At 39.4% G+C, this 20897-nt stretch overlaps 1 protein-coding gene across 12 annotated transcripts in view; it reads left to right on the forward strand.

The window, feature by feature from the left end:
* SLC25A26 (solute carrier family 25 member 26) overlaps positions 1-20897 on the forward strand; it is a 150929-nt gene that overhangs the window by 123132 nt on the left and 6900 nt on the right. For 4 of the 12 annotated variants that reach the window (XM_049863232.1, XM_049863227.1, XM_049863225.1 and 1 more), the window contains 2 exons: positions 14135-14254; positions 20405-20469. In XM_049863232.1, the coding sequence (XP_049719189.1) occupies positions 14135-14254; positions 20405-20469 (185 nt within the window). The other 8 variants (XM_049863229.1, XM_049863231.1, XM_049863233.1 and 5 more) reach the window with 5 other exon arrangements.

Here is a 20897-nt window from a genome sequence, read left to right on the forward strand (position 1 = left end):
AGTTCTGCTTCTAGCCACAAGATACTGCAGAGTTACAAACCAATACCTAAGAGAAATGCAAGCACAGATGCAACGTTTGAAGCAGAACACAAATAAAATCAGCTTGGTTATATGAGAACATGACACTATGCTGATAATTTTATAAGATGAAATCCTAGCTTTGTAACAGGAATCAGGAGCCGAAGGGTTATCTTTTCAGTTCCACTACAGTGTATAAAGTAATTACTTACAGTTTTCATTTACATAAATATTTTAAACTGCCAGTACTTTATAAAAGCTGTGTTTTTATTCCAATTGAAGCATAAATATCTTGTTTTTTTGCTGTCGATTCTTATTTTAGTAATAGTTAAAATGTCCTCATCCCACCCACAACAAACTTCTCACACTTTCAGAAATATGAATAAAATGTATAAACAAAATGATAGTAACTTAGAAGATGCTCAATGCTCAGGGTAATATGTGTGTATATGTATGTAGGGTTGTTTGTGTGTGTATTAGGTGCCATCAAAGTCTATTCTGACTCATAGTGATCCTTTGTACAACAGAACGAAATACTGCCAGGTCCTGCACCATCCTCACAATCCTTGCTATGCTTGAGCCCATTGTTGTAGCCACTGTGTCAGTCCATCTTGTCGAGGGTCTTCCTGTCTTTTGTTGACCCTCTACTTTACCAAGTATAATGTCTTTCTCCAGGAACCAGTCCCTCCTGATAACATGTCTAAAGTACGTAGGACAAAGTCTCACCATCCTTGCTCCTGAGGAGCATTCTGGCTGTACTTCATCCGAGACAGATTTTTTTGTTCTTCTGGCAGTCCATGGTGTATTCAGTATTCTTCCCCAGCATCATAATTCCAATACATATGTATATCCATGTATACCATTTCATTAGACTGGGAGAATCTGGTGTCTGCTCTGAAGATGTTTGGTCAGAACATAGATTCTTATAAAGGAACATGAAAGATTGAAAGGGCATGATAACAGACTACGAATATGTGTAGGTTATAATTTTTACTGTATTTAGTTTGTACCATAAATGAAATATGACATGTCAATATGGAAGACAGCACTTGAAAATAAGAGAAAGTGTTTATTATATTTCCAGATTGCCAGTCAAATCAGAATCCTAGATGCTCGTTAAGACCTTAGCAAAATCTCATTATAGTAAAGCAGGCATCTTTTAATGATTCAAAAACTACAAGAATGTTTGAATTCTTAAATTGCATCCTGGAAAATGAGACTGTTAATGGAGAAAGAAAAGGAATTAGGATTTCACAACAACCTTTCTTTCAGCTTATAAAAGTAATGGGTAACATTGTCTTATTTTTAGGAGAACCAATGGTAAGGAAGAGACGGAAGGAGAGAGAGAAAGGTATCTGTATAAGAATGTGAGAATTGGAAAAATATAAAATTCCTCCTACTTTTAGGCGACATCCAACCAGTAAACAAAATGCTTAGAAAATACTTGTATTTTATAGTTTGGCCAGTTATATGATTCTCTATGGAGCCCTGGTAGCACAGTGGTTAAGAGCTACGGCTGCTAACCAAAAGGTCAGCAGTTCGAATCCACCAGCCACTCCTTGGAAGCCCTGTAGGGCAGTTCTACTCTGTCCTGTAGGGTTGCTGTGAGTCAGAAATGACAGCAACCATGTTATTTTTGGGGGGGGGGCGGTGGGCGAGGGTTCTATTGAGCTAAGAATGAAAATTTGGGATCATGATATTTGGCCAGTTTATTTTTTACCCCCATTCTTTACACAAGGGTAAAATTATCAAAAACTACTTAACATTGTAGTATTCACCTAGGCATCTGATATTTGCCTGCTTACTTTGTATAAAGGAGCTGTGCAAGGCCCTGTGAGACTCCAGAGATGAGGGTCATGAGGTCCCAATCCTATAGAATGAAAGGTGAGATGATAGCGCTTTCAAAGTGACTTCTTTTCCCCCTGGTGCTGTTGAGGGAAGAGGCTTATGCCTGCATCTGTCTCCAGATAAATGGGGCTTGTCGCTCCAAGTGCCTCAACTGCCGTATTTTTTTCTGCAAGTAATGTGACCACGTAACTAACGCGCCCACACATATAAAGTGTGGAAATGATGAAATTAAGTAAAACAGTTCTGACATAACGTGCCCACGCATATACCACACATGCCTAGTGACATTTCCAGAAGTGAATTTTGGCCTCATTCACCCATCCCCCCATGTTACAGGTAAATCATCATTCTGTTCATTTTCTTTAATCTCCTGCTTGTGTGTATACAAATAGTCTGAAGATGTTACTTTTGCTCACCATTGTATAATAAAGGTATAAGCCACGATCAAGAAGTCATAGATCAAGTTTGGCAGTCCCCCAGTAATTGGAAAATACACTATCAAAACTGAGCATTTGTTTCTATTAATTTATTAATTTCAACTAATATAAAATCAATACCTACCTTATGTGAAGTTTCCACGTGATCAGAAGCAGAAATTGAAGTCAGCAACATGTAAAAAAAAATCAGTAGAGCGTGCTTATGGAAATAATGCACAGAGGGGGTTGAGCGGTTGGCAAAAAAAAGTATAACATGCTTGTTAATTTGCGTAAAAATAATGGTATTCCATTTTAGCCGTTTTGACAGAAATCTTTTTAAGAGATTGTTCCATACTTAAACACAGCAATCCAAGTGTTCTTTTGAAGGCAGAAGTATTCAAAATAATCGTGCTTTTTCTTGTTCACTTATAATCAAATTATGAGCAGCTTTTACAGTAATTTTTTATAACTGTTACTTAGTGATATATTTAGATGTTGTTAATGTGAGTGAAGCCCTTTGCCTCTCCCCAAATCGAGGGAAAGACATTAGACCACAGCTCCAGGAAGCTCAGAATACCCTATCAGGATAACTACCCCCCAATAAAACTTAGCCACACATATCCAGAAACATTACTGTATAACTATAAATCCTAAATATTACTAAGGAAACCCAGCATTTGTCCACATCTTGCTTTTGTGCAAGAATGATAAATGGAATTTCTTTTCCCATAATTACCAGCACTTTCATTAATAAAGGAGTCCCTGGGTGGCACACACAGTTAAGTACTCCACCACTAACTAAACCCAGAGCCATCGAGTCGATTCTGACTCACAACAACCCTAATCAAAAGGTTGACAGTTCTTGTCTGCCCAAAGGTGCCTTGGAAGAAAGACCGGGTGAACTGCTTCCAAAAGATCACAGCCTTGAAAACGCTGTGGAGCAATTCTACTCCAATGCACATGGGGTTGCTGTGAGTTAGAATCAACTTGACAGCAACTGAATTTTCTTTTTTTTTTATAATTAGTAAAGACTTTCTTACAAATTCTTACTACCTTTACTTTTTTCTAAAAGGTAAGTATTTAAATATCTCAACCATACAAAATACATTATTATCAAAAAATAAGGTGCAAATCAATCCACACAAAGTTGACGCTACTTACACATCTCAGAATTAGTTTTAGTCCAGCTGCCATTATGACCAAAATCAGCCTGTGTACTGTAAATGACCCCTAATTATCAGGCAGGTAATATCCCATTTTAATTATGAAAATGAGCTCTGTAGGAGAAATCCACTTTAGCCTTTATAGTCACTTGATTAGAAATTCAAGCCAGATTCAGAAGAAGATGTAGCATGAGGGATGTCATATGGATCGTGGCCGAAAGCAGAGAATGCCAGAAATATGTTTACCTGTGTTTTATTGACTGTGGAAAGGCATTCTGCTGTGTGGATCATAACAAATTATGGATAACATTGTGAAGAATGGGAATTCCAGAACACTAAATTGTGCTGGTGAGGAACCTGTACATAGACAAAGAGGCAGTCATTCGAACAGAACAGGGGGATACTGTGTGGTTTAAAGTCAAGAAAGGCGTGCGTCAGGGTTGTATGCCTTCACCACGCTTATTCGGTCTGTATGCTGAGCAAATAATCTGAGAAGCTGAACTGTATGAAGAACATGACATCAGAATTGGAGGAAGGATCATTAACAACCTGTGTTATGCAGATGACACAACCTCACTTGCTGAAAGTGAAGAGAACTTGAAGCACTCACTCACGAAGATCAAAGACCACAGCATTCAGCATGGATTATACCTCAACGTAAAGAAAACGAAAATGCTCACAACTGCACCAATAAGCAACATCATGATAAACGGAGAAAAGGTTGAAGTTGTCAAAGATTTCATTTTACTTGAATTCACAATCAACGCCCATGGAAGCATCAGTCAAGAAATCAAAAGATGCATTGCATTGGGCAAATCTGCTGCAAAAGACCTCTTTAAAGTGTTAAAAAGCAAAGGTGTCACTTCGAGGACTAAGGTGAGCCTGACCCAAGCCATGGTATTTTCAGTTGCCTCATGAAAAAAAAAAAAAAAAAGACTTTTTTTTTTTACATATACTTACGAAAGCAGGACAATGAATAAGGAAGACAGAAGAAGAACTGATGCTTTTGAATTATGCTGTTGGCGAAGAATATTGAATATATCGTGGACTGCCAAAAGAACAGGGAACCGTGGTGGCGGAGTGGTTAAAGCACTCAGGTGCTAGCCAAAAGGTGGGCAGTTCCAACCCGCCAGCTGCTCCGTGGGAGAAAGATGTGGCCGTCTGCTTTCGTAAAGATTACAGCCTTGGAGACCCTGCGGGGCAGTTCTACTCCATCCTGTAGGGTTGCTGTGAGTCAGAATCAACTGGACTGCAGTGGATTTGTTTTTTTGTTGGCCAGAAGAACGAACAAATCTGTCTTGGAAGAAGTACAGCCAGAATGCTCCTTAGAAGTGAGGATGGGAAGACTTCGTCTCACATACTTTGGACATGTTATCAGGAGGGATCAGTCCCTGGAGAATGACATCATGCTTGGTAAAGTAGAGGGTCAGTGACAAAGAGGAAGACCCTCAATGATATGGATTGACACAGTGGCTGTAACAATGAGCTCAAACATAGCAATGATTGGGAGGATGGCACGGAGCTGGGCGGTTTTCGTTCTGTGGTACGTACACAGGGTCGCTATGAACTATGAGGTGGCAGAAGTAAAAGCTTAATCATGGGTCCCAGTTACGTTTGATACTCTTTTCAGTTTTAACTTTTACTTTTGAAGTCTCTTTTGTTGACGCATCTAGTTGGTATATGATTGTTTCATAGATGATTCATCTGACTGAATAAAATCATAGGCAGCTATTAAAATTTTTTTTAAGTATATGTGCAAAGGCTACCCAGTAGCTTGATCAGCCACAGTATAGAGAGCATGTGCGTGGCATTGTCTGCTCTTTTGTATGTGTTATAAAATTCAGGTGGTAGACTAACGGCGATGAGACCTACACAGAGGACGAAATCAAGAACAAGTCTAGGCTTGGAAGAACTTAACGTTACCTTTTCTATTGTCTTAAATAAAATACCATCTAATGTTATTAATTTTGAATTGAATAAATGATTCCGTATGCATACCTGTCATTGTACCTAAAAAGCATGTGGTAACATTTCATAATCGTGTAAAATTGAATACAACAGCTGAGGAAGTTCTAGGTCGTATATATTTCCGTGTACTGGAGCTGGAACACTTTCAAGTTGTTATTCATAAGATGGCAGCATACCTTTGGGTGGATCTTTTAAAGTCAGAACAAAGCCTTCTCTTCATTCTGTGCTGTAATAGAAGACACCTGATCTAGGCTTGGAATCCTAGCCATTTCATAGTTGTGCCTGGTGTTTGCTTTTTATCCTGTGGCTACTGGTACAAATAGGTATAACTCTAGGGCCTGGGGAGCCAACTTACTGCTTCCTGCAGCTCTTCCTGTACAGACCTTGAACAATTAGTGAAGAACCTCTCGGGAGATTACACCAACATGGCTGTCTTTGCAGTGATAGCACTGGGTGTTCAGGATTTATCACAATGTCCTAGTGGATAATAGAAACACCATTAATTGAGGAAAAGAAGCGGATGTTTAAAAATTGCATACCTTTAAAACAATGATTACATATTACAGTGAAATTCAATTAATGTCTATAACTTAGTAGTATTGTACCAGTTTTAATTTACTGGCTTCGATCATTGTGCTGTGGTTATATAAGATGTTAACTTTAGGGGAAGCTGCTGAGGAACATATGGGAACTCTTCACTATTTTTGCAACTTTTCTGTAAGCCTAAAATTATTTTACAATAAAAAATGTTTAGTTATTAAAAAGATTTTCAAAATTCTTTTTCCAATCCACCTGTGTTAAGGAGGCTTTACTTAGGAAAAACTGCAGAAGTGAAATTAAAAACATTTCTGACTGCCAATCTCATTACTTAAACTTGAAATTTCACGTTAATATAAGGTACACATAAATGTCCGTAGGTTCAGCTGAGAATTTCATTTTTACCTGGAAGAGAAAAAGGTAAATAAGCAAAACATCCTGGGAAGTACGCCTACCTGTGTTTCTTAGGGCGTATTTTGCTGCACAATCACCGTATGAGCTGAGACTCCAATGCTTTGGTTTTTCACCTTTGGAACCCCCTTCCCTCCTCCTGCCTCTCTAGTCATTTATCTGCCTTGACAGGAATGATCATTAGACCTCTTTGGTAACTGAAATGCTAATTTAGGTTGAGAAATTATGATAATTTAAAAATTCTTGTTTTGACAGGTCTTCTTAAAAAAAAAAAACCTCCGTTACAAACCCAGATTATTTAAACAGATTTTATTGACATCAAAATCTTCTTTAGTAACATGCACGTTGTAATACAGCTCCACTAGAAGCTGAGCTGGGGATGGTAGTGAGGAACCTTTCAGTGTTTTGTGTACTGCTCTATTTGCCTGCAAGGCACATGGTCTGGGGGGAACCAGACAAACCCGCCTCTCCTTCCCTACTCCCTGTCTGCTGTGTGACCTCAGGCAAGTTATTTCACATCGCTCAGCACCTGTCCTTCACCTGTTCGTGGAAATAATACATACTTTCCTTGGTGGCGTAGTGGTTAAGTGCTATGAGTGCTAACCAAAAGGTCGGCAGTTCGGATCCACCAGGTGCTCCTTGTAAACTCTCTGGGGCAGTTCTACTCTGTCCTGTAGGGTCACTAGGAGACTGAATCAACTCGACGGCAGTGGGTTTTTGGAATACATACTTTCAAAATTAAGTGAGATAGTATATGTAAAATCTTCAGCAATAATACCTGCCACATGGTTGGTGCTCAGTAAGTAGTGACTAATACTGTCTGTGAGGAGCCCTGGTGGCGCAGTGGTGAAAGCACTTGGCTGCTAACCAAAAGGTTGGCAGTTCGAATCCACCAGCCACTCCATGGGAGAAAGATGTGGCATTCTACATTTATCTTTACATTGCATTTACAGCCTTGGAAACCCTATGGGACAGTTCTACTCTGTCCTAGAGGGTTGCTGTGAGTCGGAATCAACTCAACGGCAATGGGAATGTTGTCAGTAATAATCATTTATGCTATTGGCCTACACTATGTTTTTATTCCATTTTCCAATCTAAAATTATTTGAATGTCGTAAACAGCAATACTTAGACTTTCCATGAGTAACCTTTCTTTCTAGCCAGTTTTCGTCACAGTCCTCTGGCCCTTCCATATACATCAGTGGATATGTTGTCAAGGATTGAATTGTGTCACCCCAAAATATGTGTCAACTTGGTTAGGCTATGATTCCCAGTATTGTGTGGTTGTCCTCCATTTTGTGATTGATATAATTTTCCTATATGTTGTAAATCCTAATCTCTGCCTGTGGTTAATGAGGCAAAATTGGATTACGTTGAAGAGGATTAAGGTGGGCTGTAACACTCTTGCTCAGGTCACATCCCTGATCCAGTGTAAAGGGAGTTTCATCTCACAAGAGATGAAAGGGAAGTGAGCAGAGAAGGGGGACCTCATAAGAAAGCAGCACCAGGAGCAGAGCGCGTCCTTTGGGCCTGAGGTTCCTGTGCAGAGAACCTCCTAGACCAACGGAAGATTGATGACAAAGACCTTCCTCCAGAGCTGACAGAGAGAAAGCCTTCCCCTAGAGCTGACACCCTGAATTTGGACTTGTAGCCTGCTAGACTGTGAGAGAATAAATTTCTCTTTGTTAAAGCCATGAACTTGTATTTGTTACAGCAGTACTAGATGACTGAGACGTATGTCATTTCAGAGTACTTTCATAATTCACATATAGTACTTTCTACCAGGCAGGTTCTTTTTCTTTTGCTGTTTTTTAAGTGAATTTAAAGTTGCTCTCAAATGAGTCATTTGTAAACAGCACAATTCTTTTTAGATTGATCTCAATATCACTTTTCCAAAGTTTCTGTACTTAGACAATTCCTCATTAAAAAAAAAAATCATTGCAAACTCATTATTTCAGCAAGTTGTATTGGACATTGACATAGTTTGTTCAGTTGCTTGGATATTTTAATTCCAGAGGAAATGGCGGTCTGTGCGTGGAAGTAAAGTGTCTTTGTACATACTGTTCTGTTTGTTGTCAAGCAGCTGTAACTTGTAGATCCAAATCCAAGTGTTTCTATACTTCACTGAAAAGGGTAGTGATCTTTCTGTAAATATGAGTGTAAGAGTGAGTGAGGGCCTTGGCATCATGTTGTCTCATCCAAATCTCAGTTCTGCTGTCTCTTGGCAAGTTACTTCGCTTCTCTGGGCCTCAGCTTCCTTGCCTGTAAAATGAGGATAAAAGTGACACATACCTCATAAGACTGTGGTGAGGATTGAAGGGGTTACTGTACATGAAGTATTTGGTGTGGTGCCTGGACGTGGTGAGCGGCACAGGAGTGTGGACTGTGGTTGCTGCTACTGCCGTGATTTATATTTTGCCCCTGGAGTTTCTCACTTGACTTTAAACCTTTTGATTTTTCCAGAGATTTGTATTTGTTTTAAGATATTTACTAGTATCCATTTCAAATGCAAAATGATTTCTTTCTACGTTCTTAGACTAAATTACTCTGCCCAGGTGATAGTGGAAAATTACGCTTATCTATGGAGATTTCTATTTTTAAACTGTGTAAGCCATCGGAGTCTATTTTGGGTAAGTGTTTTTCCCCCCGGGGCAACCATTTTTTTTCTCTCCCTAGATTACAACTGGCACCTCTGTGAAGCCCTTTCTGTCTATGCCCGTCTCTCTTTTATAACTCCTTTCTGCTCTCACTGTACCCCTCAGAAATTAGAATTGGGACTGTGACCTTTCCCCGTGACTCACTGTGCCTGACACATGGTGGGTGCTCAGTAAATGTTTGCTGCATTTATGAATTATAAAGTATCTTTGACTTGTTCCTCCTTTTTGACATGTAATTCACATCTAGTTATCCGTTCTTTATTATTGCTTATAAGCTTAGCATGATTATTAGTAATTTAAGACTGGAATAAACCTCTTCTCTTTGGGAGCCTTGAATATAACCATAGACTAAGTGAAGATGACCCTCAGCCGTCAACAGAAGTCTCTTCTGGGCTCAGCTTTGCTTTTCTAATAAGTCCGTGAGGGGAGGAGTAATGGTAGAACTGGCCTTAACACACATTTTGCCACCATAAAAGTAAAAAAGCATCTGGGACCTGGAAAATAAGCTCGTGTGAGGGGCCTTATTCTCTAATGATGCAAGAAAATGTTATTCTGCTGTTTCATGTCTTATGTTGCCTCCAGTGCTTGTAAGAACTGTGGAAAAATAATGTCTTCTACAAAAGCACACAAACACATATGCAAACATTAGAGCATTAACTGAAAATATATCAACTACTACAACTATCTTTGGAAACCCATTTGTAAGAAGCCTTTTTCCAGCTTATCTATGGTCACAAGTAAGGTTACAAAAATCTGTTAGATAGCTGCACTTAGTTCAGTAAATGTAATAAATACATTTTTAGGTAATCATTCTTATTAGTTTGGAAACAAGGAGATGTTGAAGTCCTCAGACACCATACAGTACTTATATACTTAATTTGTTGAGTAGTTTGTGTAGTTAGGTGTCTGATTTAAGAAAAGTTGTTTGAGTTGACTAAATAAGCAGAGTGACATGTGTCTTTATTGGTTTCCGTGGTATATTCTCCATCTTTGTAGTGGTTGTTTGAACCTTCCAGGTACAATTTCTCAGTGGGAAACTATCAAGAGTAGGAAATTAGGACTGACTGTGCTGTTTTTCTTTCAGTTGTGGTATATATAATCCCTAAAAATCATCCCTAAAAATGTCCTGTTACTATTAATAATAGGTCATTATAGTGATCTGGCCATTCCAACTAACACATTCAAGAAGTCTTTGTAGCAATATTTGTGGGCTTCTTTTTTCTTTTAGTGCATGCCAATGTGCTAGAGGTCCTCGCCAACACAATAAGGCAAGGAAAAGAAAGGGAGGAAAAAAAGCCATCTTGATTGGAGAGGAAGAAGTAAAACTGTCTTTCTTCACAAATGAGATGTGTAGAAAATCCATTGGAATTGACAAAAAAATCTACTAAAAGAACTAGTAAATGTAGCAATTAAGTTTAGCAAGGTTGCGGGATATAAGATCAATATAAGAAAAATCAGTTATATTTCTGTCTGTATTAGCAACGAACAAGCAGAAAATGAAATTTTAAAAGACATGGCCATTGATAATGGCATCAAAGATATGGAATGCTTAGGAATAAATCTGACAAAATAAGTGCAAGACCTGTATAACAAAAACTGTAAAACATTGCTGAGAGAAATTAAAGGAGACCAAAAAAAAAAAAAAAAAAATGGAGAAATAAGTCATATTTGTGGGTTAGAAAATACAATATTGTTGAGACCTCTCTTCTCCCCAAAATGGCCTGGAGATTCGGTACAGTCCAATCAAAATCTCGGTAGGCTTTTTTGTAGAAATTGGTAAGCTGATTTAGAAATTCATATGGAAATGCAGAGAACCTAGACTAGACAAAACAATTTTGATAAAGAACAAAGTTGGAGAACTAACACTACCAGGTTTCAAGACTTAAGTTATAAAGCTACAGTAGTCAAGGAAGTATGGAATTGGCATCAAAATAGACCTATTGATCAATAGAACAGAATACTGAGCCCAGAAGTAGACTTGCATATGGACAACTGATTGTCAATAAAAATGAGAAGATAGTTCATTGGAGAAAGGACAGTCTTTTTCAATTGTTGGAACAATTGAATATTCATATGTTTAACAAAAAAAACACTTCAATCCATACCTTGCACCATAAATGAAATAGTTGATACACCTATATGTAAAACCTAAAACTAAAATTTCTAGAAGAAAACAGGAGAAAAATCTTTGTACCCTTGGTTTAGGCAAAGATTTCTTAGATAAAACACCGAAAACATCCATCAAAACATAATTTGGACTTCATTAAATTAAAAACTTAATGTTCTTTAAAAGTTAAGAGAATGAAAAGACAAGCCACAGACTAGGAAATATTTCTAAGTGACTTGTATCCATAATATATACAGAACCCTCAAACCCCAGCAGTTAAAACAGACAACCCAGTAAAAATATGCAAAACATTTGAACAGACACTTCACCAAGGAGGATATGTGGATGGCAAATAAGTACATGAAAAAAAAAAAAAAGCTCAACATCACTAGTCATCAAGGAGATGCAAATTAAAACCACAGTGACCAGTGTGACAGTCCACCTTGTTGAGAGTCTCTCTTTTGCTGACCCTCATCTTTACCAAGCATGATGTCCTTCTCCAGGGAATGGGCCTTCCTGATAACATGTCCAAAGTAAGTGAGACAAAGTCTCGCCATCCTCACTTCTAAGGAGCATTCTGGCTGTATTTCTTCCAAGTATAGCTCTAGGATTATTTGTTTTTACAATTCAAGTGATGTACTTATCATATTTTTATAGCAATTTAAAGATGCTGTGAAATAAGTACTTTGATTACATTTTTATATTGTTTGATGCCAAAATAAATGGAAAATATTCATACTTTGTGTATATTGTCTTCGATCTGTGTCTTCGCTTAGCCCCCTCACACATCTCTTCCCGCAGAGCTGTGGTTTCAGTGCTGCCTCGAAGTATCTGTCAGTCTCCATCTTTCTAATCCTCTACAGCTGCCTGAGGGAAAGCTGCTACGATTTCTCACCTCAGCCACTTGAAGGCTGCCCAATTGTTCTCCATGCTGTCCTGTGCTTTGTAGCCACGGTAACTCTACTAAATAGAATTCTGTTTAATTCTCTTATTAATTTAACTACATTAATTCTACTAGATTTTAATGTAATCCTTTGCATTAAAAAAAAAGTATTTGCTTCATTTATAAATAAAACCTTTTAATATTTTGAAAAACAAAAACAAAAAAAACCCACGAGATAACACTATTATTAAAATTAAAATATAATGACATACCAAGTGTTGGCAAGGATGTGGACAAACTGGAATTCTGATACACTGCTGGTGGGAATATAAAATAGTACAACCATTTTGGAAAAATGAGCTGGCAGTTTCTTAAAAAGTTAAACATACACCTACCATGTGTTCCAGCCATTTCACTCCGAGGTATTTATCCAAAAGAAATGCAAGTGTGTGTCCATACGAAGGTTTGTACACAAACGCTCATAGTGGCTTTGTTTGTAGTAGCCTAAAACTGGAAACAGCCCAGATGTTTATCGACAGGTAAATGCGTAAACAAACTGTGGTGCATCTATCCATACAATGGAATTTTGCTCACCGGTAAAAAAAAAAAGAGAATGGACTATTGATACCCCCAAATAACATGGACAAATAATGAAGTTATGCTGAATGAAAGAAGCCGTATTAAAAAACAAACTAAAAAAAACCAGTAATTCTTGTATGCATCCATTTATATAAAATTCTAGAAAATGCAAACTAACCTGTAGTAACATAAAGATTAGTGATTGCTTGAGATGGAGGGAGGGGGAAGGAGGGGCAGAAAGGAGGGAGTTACAAAGGGACACTAGGAAATTTTGTTGGTGATGAATATTTTCATTACCTTAGTTGTAGCAGTGGTTTCATGGGTGTGTGCATGTTTGTCAAAACTTTTGCATACTTTAAATATGTGTAGTTTATTGGATGTCAGTTATTCCTCAATACAGTTTAAAAAAAAAAAAAAAAGTGCAAACTTGAACCGAAACTAGCCCCTAAGGTCACCTTGTAGCTAAATAACAAATTGGCCAAAAAAATGAGGATCACCCATAAGTACTGTGCTCTTTTAAAAAATCACCTACCTGAGACCAAAAGGTCAGCAATCAACTTTAAAAAAGGTGAGAACGTAAGAGAATAGGGAAACGGGATTAATGAAAACAGAACAACCAGAACAGAAATAATGAGAATGTTTATGCATTGTGAAGCGTGTAACCAATGTCACTGAAAACCTTGTGCAGAAATTGTTGAATGGGAACCTAAACAGCTGTGTAAACCTTCACTGAAAACACAATAAAATATTATTAACAAAAACAAAAACAAAAAAACGTGTGCTTTGCCATCAGATAAAATGCCATCAGATAGCCTGGGTGAAATGTGGATAATAACAGGACCAAAGGGTTACGGCTGCTGTGGGGATTGTGGCTTTTAATATATGTAAAGAGACTAAATCATGGCATTATTCACTGTTTTGTGTGACTACATCTTGCCTCCTACTCGATCATGAAGTCCTGGTGGGCACAGTGGGCAGCACCATGTCTCTGGCATCATGTTGCCCAGTTTGAAATCTGGCATAGGTGTTTGTATAATTCTGAACCTATTACATGAAAAATATAAAAGGTCTTTGAAGAATGTTTATATTGATATTTAAGCAACATAATTAGCATCCTTCAGACATGTACAGCACAGATAAATATTTTAAAAAGACCTGAGGAATTTTCCATACACTGTTCTGGACTAATTTGTAAATTGTGGTATTTATGTGTTTAGAATTAACTGGGAGATATTTAAAGTGTTGCATTGTCTTAAAGATATATACTATATTTTTATCTGTACACAGACACAAATATGAGTGTATGTGTGTGTGTGTCATACATACTCCCTGAAAACGATTTCCTTTGAACACTAATGTAGCTACCACCCTCATGTCTAACTTATTTAGAATGCAGTTAAGTCCTTGGGAAAATCACTTATGTCATCACTGAAAAATGCCACCAAAATAGCTTCTCACATAAGTTCCCATCCCCAGAGCTAACCCACAGGAGGTTCCGATAAATTCAAATATTTAATAACTTGTATTTTTCTTTCTCCTCAAACACAGGCGCTCTGGTCCTGGAGGCAGGGTCATGCGGTGGATTCTTGGCAGTCAGCAGTCTGTGGAGCTTTCGCAGGTGCAAAGGATTATATTATACTGGGGAAGACCAAAGCGGGGGAGAAAAATGTGAGAATATTAACTATGCAAAACCGACATTCTTTAGAAATTCCAGATTGTTTAGATGAAGACAGCCCCAGTAGTTGTTTAAGAAAAGAAAGTGTCTTAGGGGAGGAAAAAACCTGCTGAAAAGGTGTCTACTTGAAAGACAACCAATTTGTTTTTGACAAATTTTTCTTTTTCTTTTCATCTTTATTAAAGCCTTCACTCAGGCCCTGGGATTATCTTAAAGATGATTTATAAACCCTTCTGTGGGAAGAGGCTTGCTGTGGGGGCAGGGCTAGCCGTGCAGCTGTCTGCCCAGGGCAGTGGTGTGGGGTGAAGCCATCTCTGCAGAGGGCAGTGATTCACAGTTCGTGTGACACGCCGGACAGACAGCGCTGCAGGTTAACTGGTGTCAGGAGAGCAGAGGATACGTCACAGGTCACCGAAGGCTAAACAAGGCTGAACCTCTCTGTGTGGAAAATACGGCGATCTCAACATCTGAGCGTTTTCTAGACAAACCACGAGCAGAGTGACAGTGTGCAATGTTGTGTTAGCCATCACTTGGCCAGCGTGTGAATTTTCCAGGCAGGTTTTAATGAGGACCCGGATGCTTTGAAGAATTTATTAAGTGATAGGTTTAACAGTCTTCAATTGAAATACATTTTATTATTGCACATAAGGTAAATTAGAATTACAGTTGAAATAAAACGAAGTGGAAATTTGCCGGAAAATTGTAAACTGCTAGTTTAGAGGTGAAGTCAGTAAATGGACAGATACATAGGCTAAGGATGTCAACTTTATTGGAAAATAATTACTTTCCATTTTGTTTAATGATTGTTGGATTGGGGTTTTTGTTGTAGATACTAGGAAATAGGAAAACATACATTTAACAGGATTCTTTATTAATAATTCGAGCTGTTTGACTTATAGAATCGATAATCAAAAAATAAACTTGCCTTTAGATGTGAAGCCAACCCGGAGTGATGGTGATGGATAATTGTTTCCACATGACGCACAGTCATTTGTGTTAAATGAGTAGGTGGTCTGGATTCATTTTCCAGGGGTCAGGGTCGTTATCCCCCAGTCTCTCAGAGAAATGTGCGTTTCTGTTGACTTCCTCATGGGCCTTGGGGACCAAGTGAGCGTTATGGAAATTTAGCCATCCTGGATAAGGAAAGCCATGTCCTCAAGTCTACAATACTGTAACATTCCATGAGTTGAAATGAATGTATTTCTCCGGCCCCATTCCTCAAGAAGCTAATTCAAAGATTTGCTTGCAAATACAGTATGAGACCATTTGCATTCATCACCGCACCGCTTTCTGAATAATGCTCTATAATACCCACTCGTTTAGATAGAAGTGGGCAAAGAACCTTTTTACCAGGCACCTCCTGACTGCTGGGCAAGATGCCCTCCGGGCTCTCTCACTTAAGGTGGCCCTGAGGAGTGCAGGAGCCCTGTGCTCTCATGAACGCTGAGGCCACCTGTGGGGACAAGAAGGGCAGTGATGTGCCAAAGCCACACAGCTCATGCAGGCTGAGCTGTCCCACTTAGAGCATGGTTAAGCCTCTTGTTCTGCTTCCAGCTAAGGAATGAGTAAACCTTCCTGAGCGCCAGTTTCCTTACTTGTAATGTAGGAGCAACCCTCCTGCTGTAGGGCATTTCATCAGGGATTAAGTCAGATAGTGGATGTGTTCGTGTTTTGTGATCTGTAAAACTGGGTAGATGTAGGGAATGGTTACCATTTTAATAAAAACAACCACCATCCAGCAAATTAAAAGTTTATTATCCCAGTAATTCATATGATCAGTTGCAAAGGATGATACCTTAATAAAAGTATAATTTATAGTTATCTCCTCCGATACAGTCGTCTTGTTTCTTCAGCTGAGGTTCTGATAAGGTCTGAAAAAATTCCACTGCTTGTCACTAGATCCACATTTATTTAGCAACAGATAAAATAAGTGCATTTCTTGTTTATACCCTTTTTGCCCTGAAATTTTATTTGGTACAGACGTTGATCAAGTGGAACAAGGTTACTATTTTAAAACTTTTCTGAAGGATAAATATCATTTGAAAATATTCTAAATTGTGAAAGATCAGTATTCTGTAAGAGCCTGTTGCAGCGGTGTGCGTTACACAGTGCAGAGAAATGGCCGAGGACTGGCCATCTTGGCGGATGGTCCCTGTCAGACCTCTCGGGCTTAAACACGCTGCACTTTCAGACCCATGTGGCCCTGACGTGGCCATAAAGGCAGTGAAGAAACCAGCCCTTAAAGCAGAAGTCAGATTGCTCATCCCTGTGTGCTTTCCCAAGTTTAAGATGGTTAACTCGTTGCAGATGAGCCATTCTCCGTGCCATCCCTGGCATTCTCTCCTGTCCACGCTTGTTCTGTAAACTATTTGGCACAAATATCCAAAAATGTCTCTTGAGATTGGAGGTGTTGACGGCTCGTCAGGCTTGCAAATTCTTTTGGCTTCTGGACAGGGGTTAAAGTAGGAAAAATAAAATGACTTTACCAACTTCCTCACTTAAAATTAACTTCTAAACATAAACCGTAATGCAGTCTAAGTAATTATGGTATTTACTACTGTAATGCTATTTGCTACCCTAGTGTTTTGTGATCAGTTTCCCATAATAAACACCTACTTACATTCCCTAAGAAAGGAGATCTCTCCCCATGGCTTAAAATTCTAGAAGAGGATGAAAAGGAGTCTTTGGTTAACAAATGAGAAGGCTTGACACAATCTTTAAAACACATACACATTTGTTGTTGTTTAAGTTCTCCGCATCTGGACCCTTGTTTGGAGATCGTGCAAAAGAGGTGCATGAAGATGCTCCTGTCCCTCCGAGACTAGTCAGGGGAGGCTAGGCCCTGGGGGGCCAGGAATGGCAGCAGGGCTCCCCAGTTCAGCTCAGTGCCCCCCCCCCATTCCCAACTGCTGCCTGGAGGCGACAACTCCAGGCCTGTTATTGTAGGGAGGTGGCTGCTTTGTCTAAAGACGATAAACACTCTGCATTTGTTCCCCAAGGACACCTGAGATGCGGTTTCATTGTAAAAGTTTACTTTTCCCTCAATCTGGTCCTTGAAAGCAGTCAGCCTGACATTCAACAAAAATCTCACTCTAGAGGAGACCACAGGAAATCATTTCACGTGTGGCTTGAACACTAAGGGAGCCAACAGCTGCAGCACCAATAAGTATTTCCTGTCTAAGATGGTAGTACGTCCCTTATATTTATTACCACTGGTTTACAGCCCCCTTAGGTAAAATGTAGAAAACAACCACATTTCAGCTGAAAGCCCAGGTCTCCGCATCCCATTATCCTCACTCTATTATCCTCACAAGCCCTCCTTGGAGCCTCGTTAAAAAACATGGTAACATTCGTGAATTAAAAAAATCTTTTTATATTTAAAGATATTCAAATTGATTTATTAACAACTTACATACAGCACAGTTTCCATCATGGTAGTTAAGTTAGGACCTATTCCAGCCAATGCGTGTTTGTCTTTTAACTTTTCTTCACATTACTTCAATGAGACAGATTGTTGACCCTCTTAAATCTCTAAAAGAATATTGTCAGGCACCCCACAGCGGAGGAAAGGTAGACCTTTGCTGTAGCCAAAATGTTTGATTTGCAGTATCCAAATTTATTAGAAGACAAGTAGTTTTCAACATAGGTGACTCATAAAAGTTTGAATGACCAGACAGGACAAATGACCTTGCTTGTCAACCTTTAGGAGAGTCTGTGAACATTTTCAAATAGGAAAATGGTATCTGCACTTCTGAGTCTTAACTTTCAAATTTTAATTTGTCTTATCATATATATCCAAGCATTATGTAGTGGAAAGAGCACTACTTTTGGAGCCAAGATAGGCCTGACTTTGAGTGCTGGCTCCATGCAGGCAGTGTGGTGCTGCACAAGTTGTCTCTGAGGCAGGAATAATAATACCTGTGCGAGTGAGATGAAATAACACAAGTGACTAGCACAGTGCTGAGTGCCAGATGCAAAGGAAGCATGCCACAAATATCAGTCCCCCTCCCTACCTTTTAGAGGACAAGTTGAAATCTTCAATTTGTAAAAACTCTGGACACTTGTCAGGGCACCCGCTAAGCATGCTGGAGGGCTTACTGTGTATGCTGGGCTAACGACAGTAGGAAAACTCACACACCCCTGCCCACCCAGGAAATAGCCACTGACTTGTTGGGTGCTGTGAGCCAGGCACTGTTGTAGACACTTTGCGGAGAGTCAGTTAATCCTCCTCTTATGGGAAGTAGGTATTACTGTCTGTACTTGACAGATGAGAAAACTGAGGTCAATAGGAGACCACTGGCCAAGAGCCCAGGGTCTGGAGCCAGACAGACTTAATAGTTCCAGCTCTGCACAAAGTCCAACCTTCTTACAAGTTAGTCAACTTCTGAGCTTCAGTTTCTCCACCTGTAAGATGGGATAATGAGAGTACCTATCCTCGTGGGGTCCTTCAGAAAATAAGAAATTTACTCAAGGCCAGTCAAGTAGCAGAGCAAAGATTTAAGCTTTGGTCTTTCTGGCTCCAAAGAAGAGTTCTTTTTCTTGCTGGATGCTGCTAGACTTCATAGCCAGTAAGGGAAACAAAACCAAATATAGTATTTCAGGGTGGGAAATTCTGGGATAATATAGGTTCGTTGCCTGGTTCCCTCCTTCCTTCACTCCCTCCCTCCCTCTTGGTTTCTTACTATCTTTTGTTTGATGTATGTGATGCCTTCTTGGACTCTTTTCCACAATTAAAAGTGTACTTACTCCTCTAGGGCAGAATCTGTGGTTAAAAGAAAAAAAAATAAAAGAGTAGGATTTCAGGACTGCTTCCACAAAATTTTAGAAGACTTGAAATTGAATAAGTCTCTGAATTTTAGGCAACTTTTGAACTTGGAGGAACGAGTTTCAGGTATCGGTAATGCAAAGGTGGCTAAAACAAAGGGGATTCTAATATTCAGGTTAATTAACACTCCCTAAGATTACGCGCCACTCATGGGTAACCAAAATGGAACATAAAAACATAAATAGGTACATCTTTTAAAAAGTCAGTGTCTTCATAAATGTTACCAAATGGAGGCGGTTCAGTGTAATGATCTTATTTTGGCAACATATTTAGAGAGGTACTTGGCAGAGATCAAGTGGCCTTCTTGTCATACGCCACAGGGCTTAGAGGGAGAGGAGTGCTATTTCTGGAGCTCCCCTGGCACACACACGCTCTGCTCAGCCCTTATACAGTGGCCTCTTTCACCCTAGCTTCTGCTAGCCAAATCTTTAGAAAGCCCTTTTGGGTTTATTACTTCTGAGAACCTTTGATTTATCACCTCAGGGCGTCTTGGGGTTTAAAATGTATCTCTGTACCATATTAAATAAAATATTGACACTATAAACTGTGGTTTCTGTTTTTTTAAGGAGAAAAAAAAAGTCTTCCCATTCCTCTGTGCACACATGTGAACAGCTTTAAATTCTGTGGACAGCTTGGAACTCACAGTATTTAAACAGAGAAGAGAGAAGGTAGGAAGGAAGCCAGAGGAAGGACAAGACTGACTCTGAGGAGATGCAGAAGAGAGCTTAGAAATGCAGTTACTCTAACTGGGCTGTTATCAGGAAGTCTGTGAAATACAGAAAGCTTGACCTTGTAAATCTTTTAGCTTGAAGAATCCAGTCAGTTATACCAAAACTCCCCATAGCGACGCACGTATTTGTCCACTCTGCCGTGTGCAGAGTCACGACGACAGAAGCCTTTGGAGCCAGTTTCAAGAACAGTTGCCCATGGGAAGGCATGGCTACTTGGAGTCAGGAGGAGCCTGTCCTCTCGAGAGCGGGAACTGACCGTGTGCACACATACTGCGTGTGCACACACTCGGGTTCCTTTGCTAGCATACGAAACAGCAAGGAATTGTGCAGGGCCCCGTTTTTTTTACCTGAGTATGTAAAGCAGTATCTGGTCACCTCTTTTTATATGAATTCGGAATCACTGCAAAAGAACCAAAGCACATGGATAAAGGGTTTACGTGTGTGCATCTGTTTTTGAGTTGGTCAAGTGGACATAGTAATAAAGAAGTGACTTTGGCAGAGTTATGAGAAATTATAAAAATGATAAGATCACCATCTATTCAGTAAACAGTATCTCCCTCGTGTGTTGGGTATTTTTATCTGCACAGGTGGATTTGCGGCTGCAGTCACCACGCCTCTAGATGTGGCAAAGACAAGAATTATGTTGGCAAAGGTGGGTAGTAAAATAATGTAATGTCGATACGCCAGGTGCCTACTGTATCTGTTAGGGCTAGAACGTATGTGTGTATAAAGTGAATAAAAGCAGATGGCACTTTCCTGAAGTATCGGCAGCCCTCTGCCAGTATTCCCATAAGAGCCCTGTGAGACTGCTGAAGCTGATGTTGACACGCCGATATCCACAGTCGTCACTGTGACCAGCGTCTATATAGCATTTTACATTTCAGAATCATTTTTTACCTACATTATGTAAGTAAACAGAGCTGTTATGCTGTCGTAGGTAATAACTCTCAGACTCAAACTTGTTGCGGTCGAGTTGATTCCGATTCATAGTGACCCTATAGGACAGCGTAGAACTGCATCATAGGGTTTCCAAGGAGTAGCTGATGGATTCAAACTGCTGACCTTTTGGTTAGCAGCCGA

Source organism: Elephas maximus, chromosome 20 (genome assembly GCF_024166365.1).
Source record: "Elephas maximus indicus isolate mEleMax1 chromosome 20, mEleMax1 primary haplotype, whole genome shotgun sequence".
NCBI lineage: Eukaryota > Metazoa > Chordata > Mammalia > Proboscidea > Elephantidae > Elephas > Elephas maximus.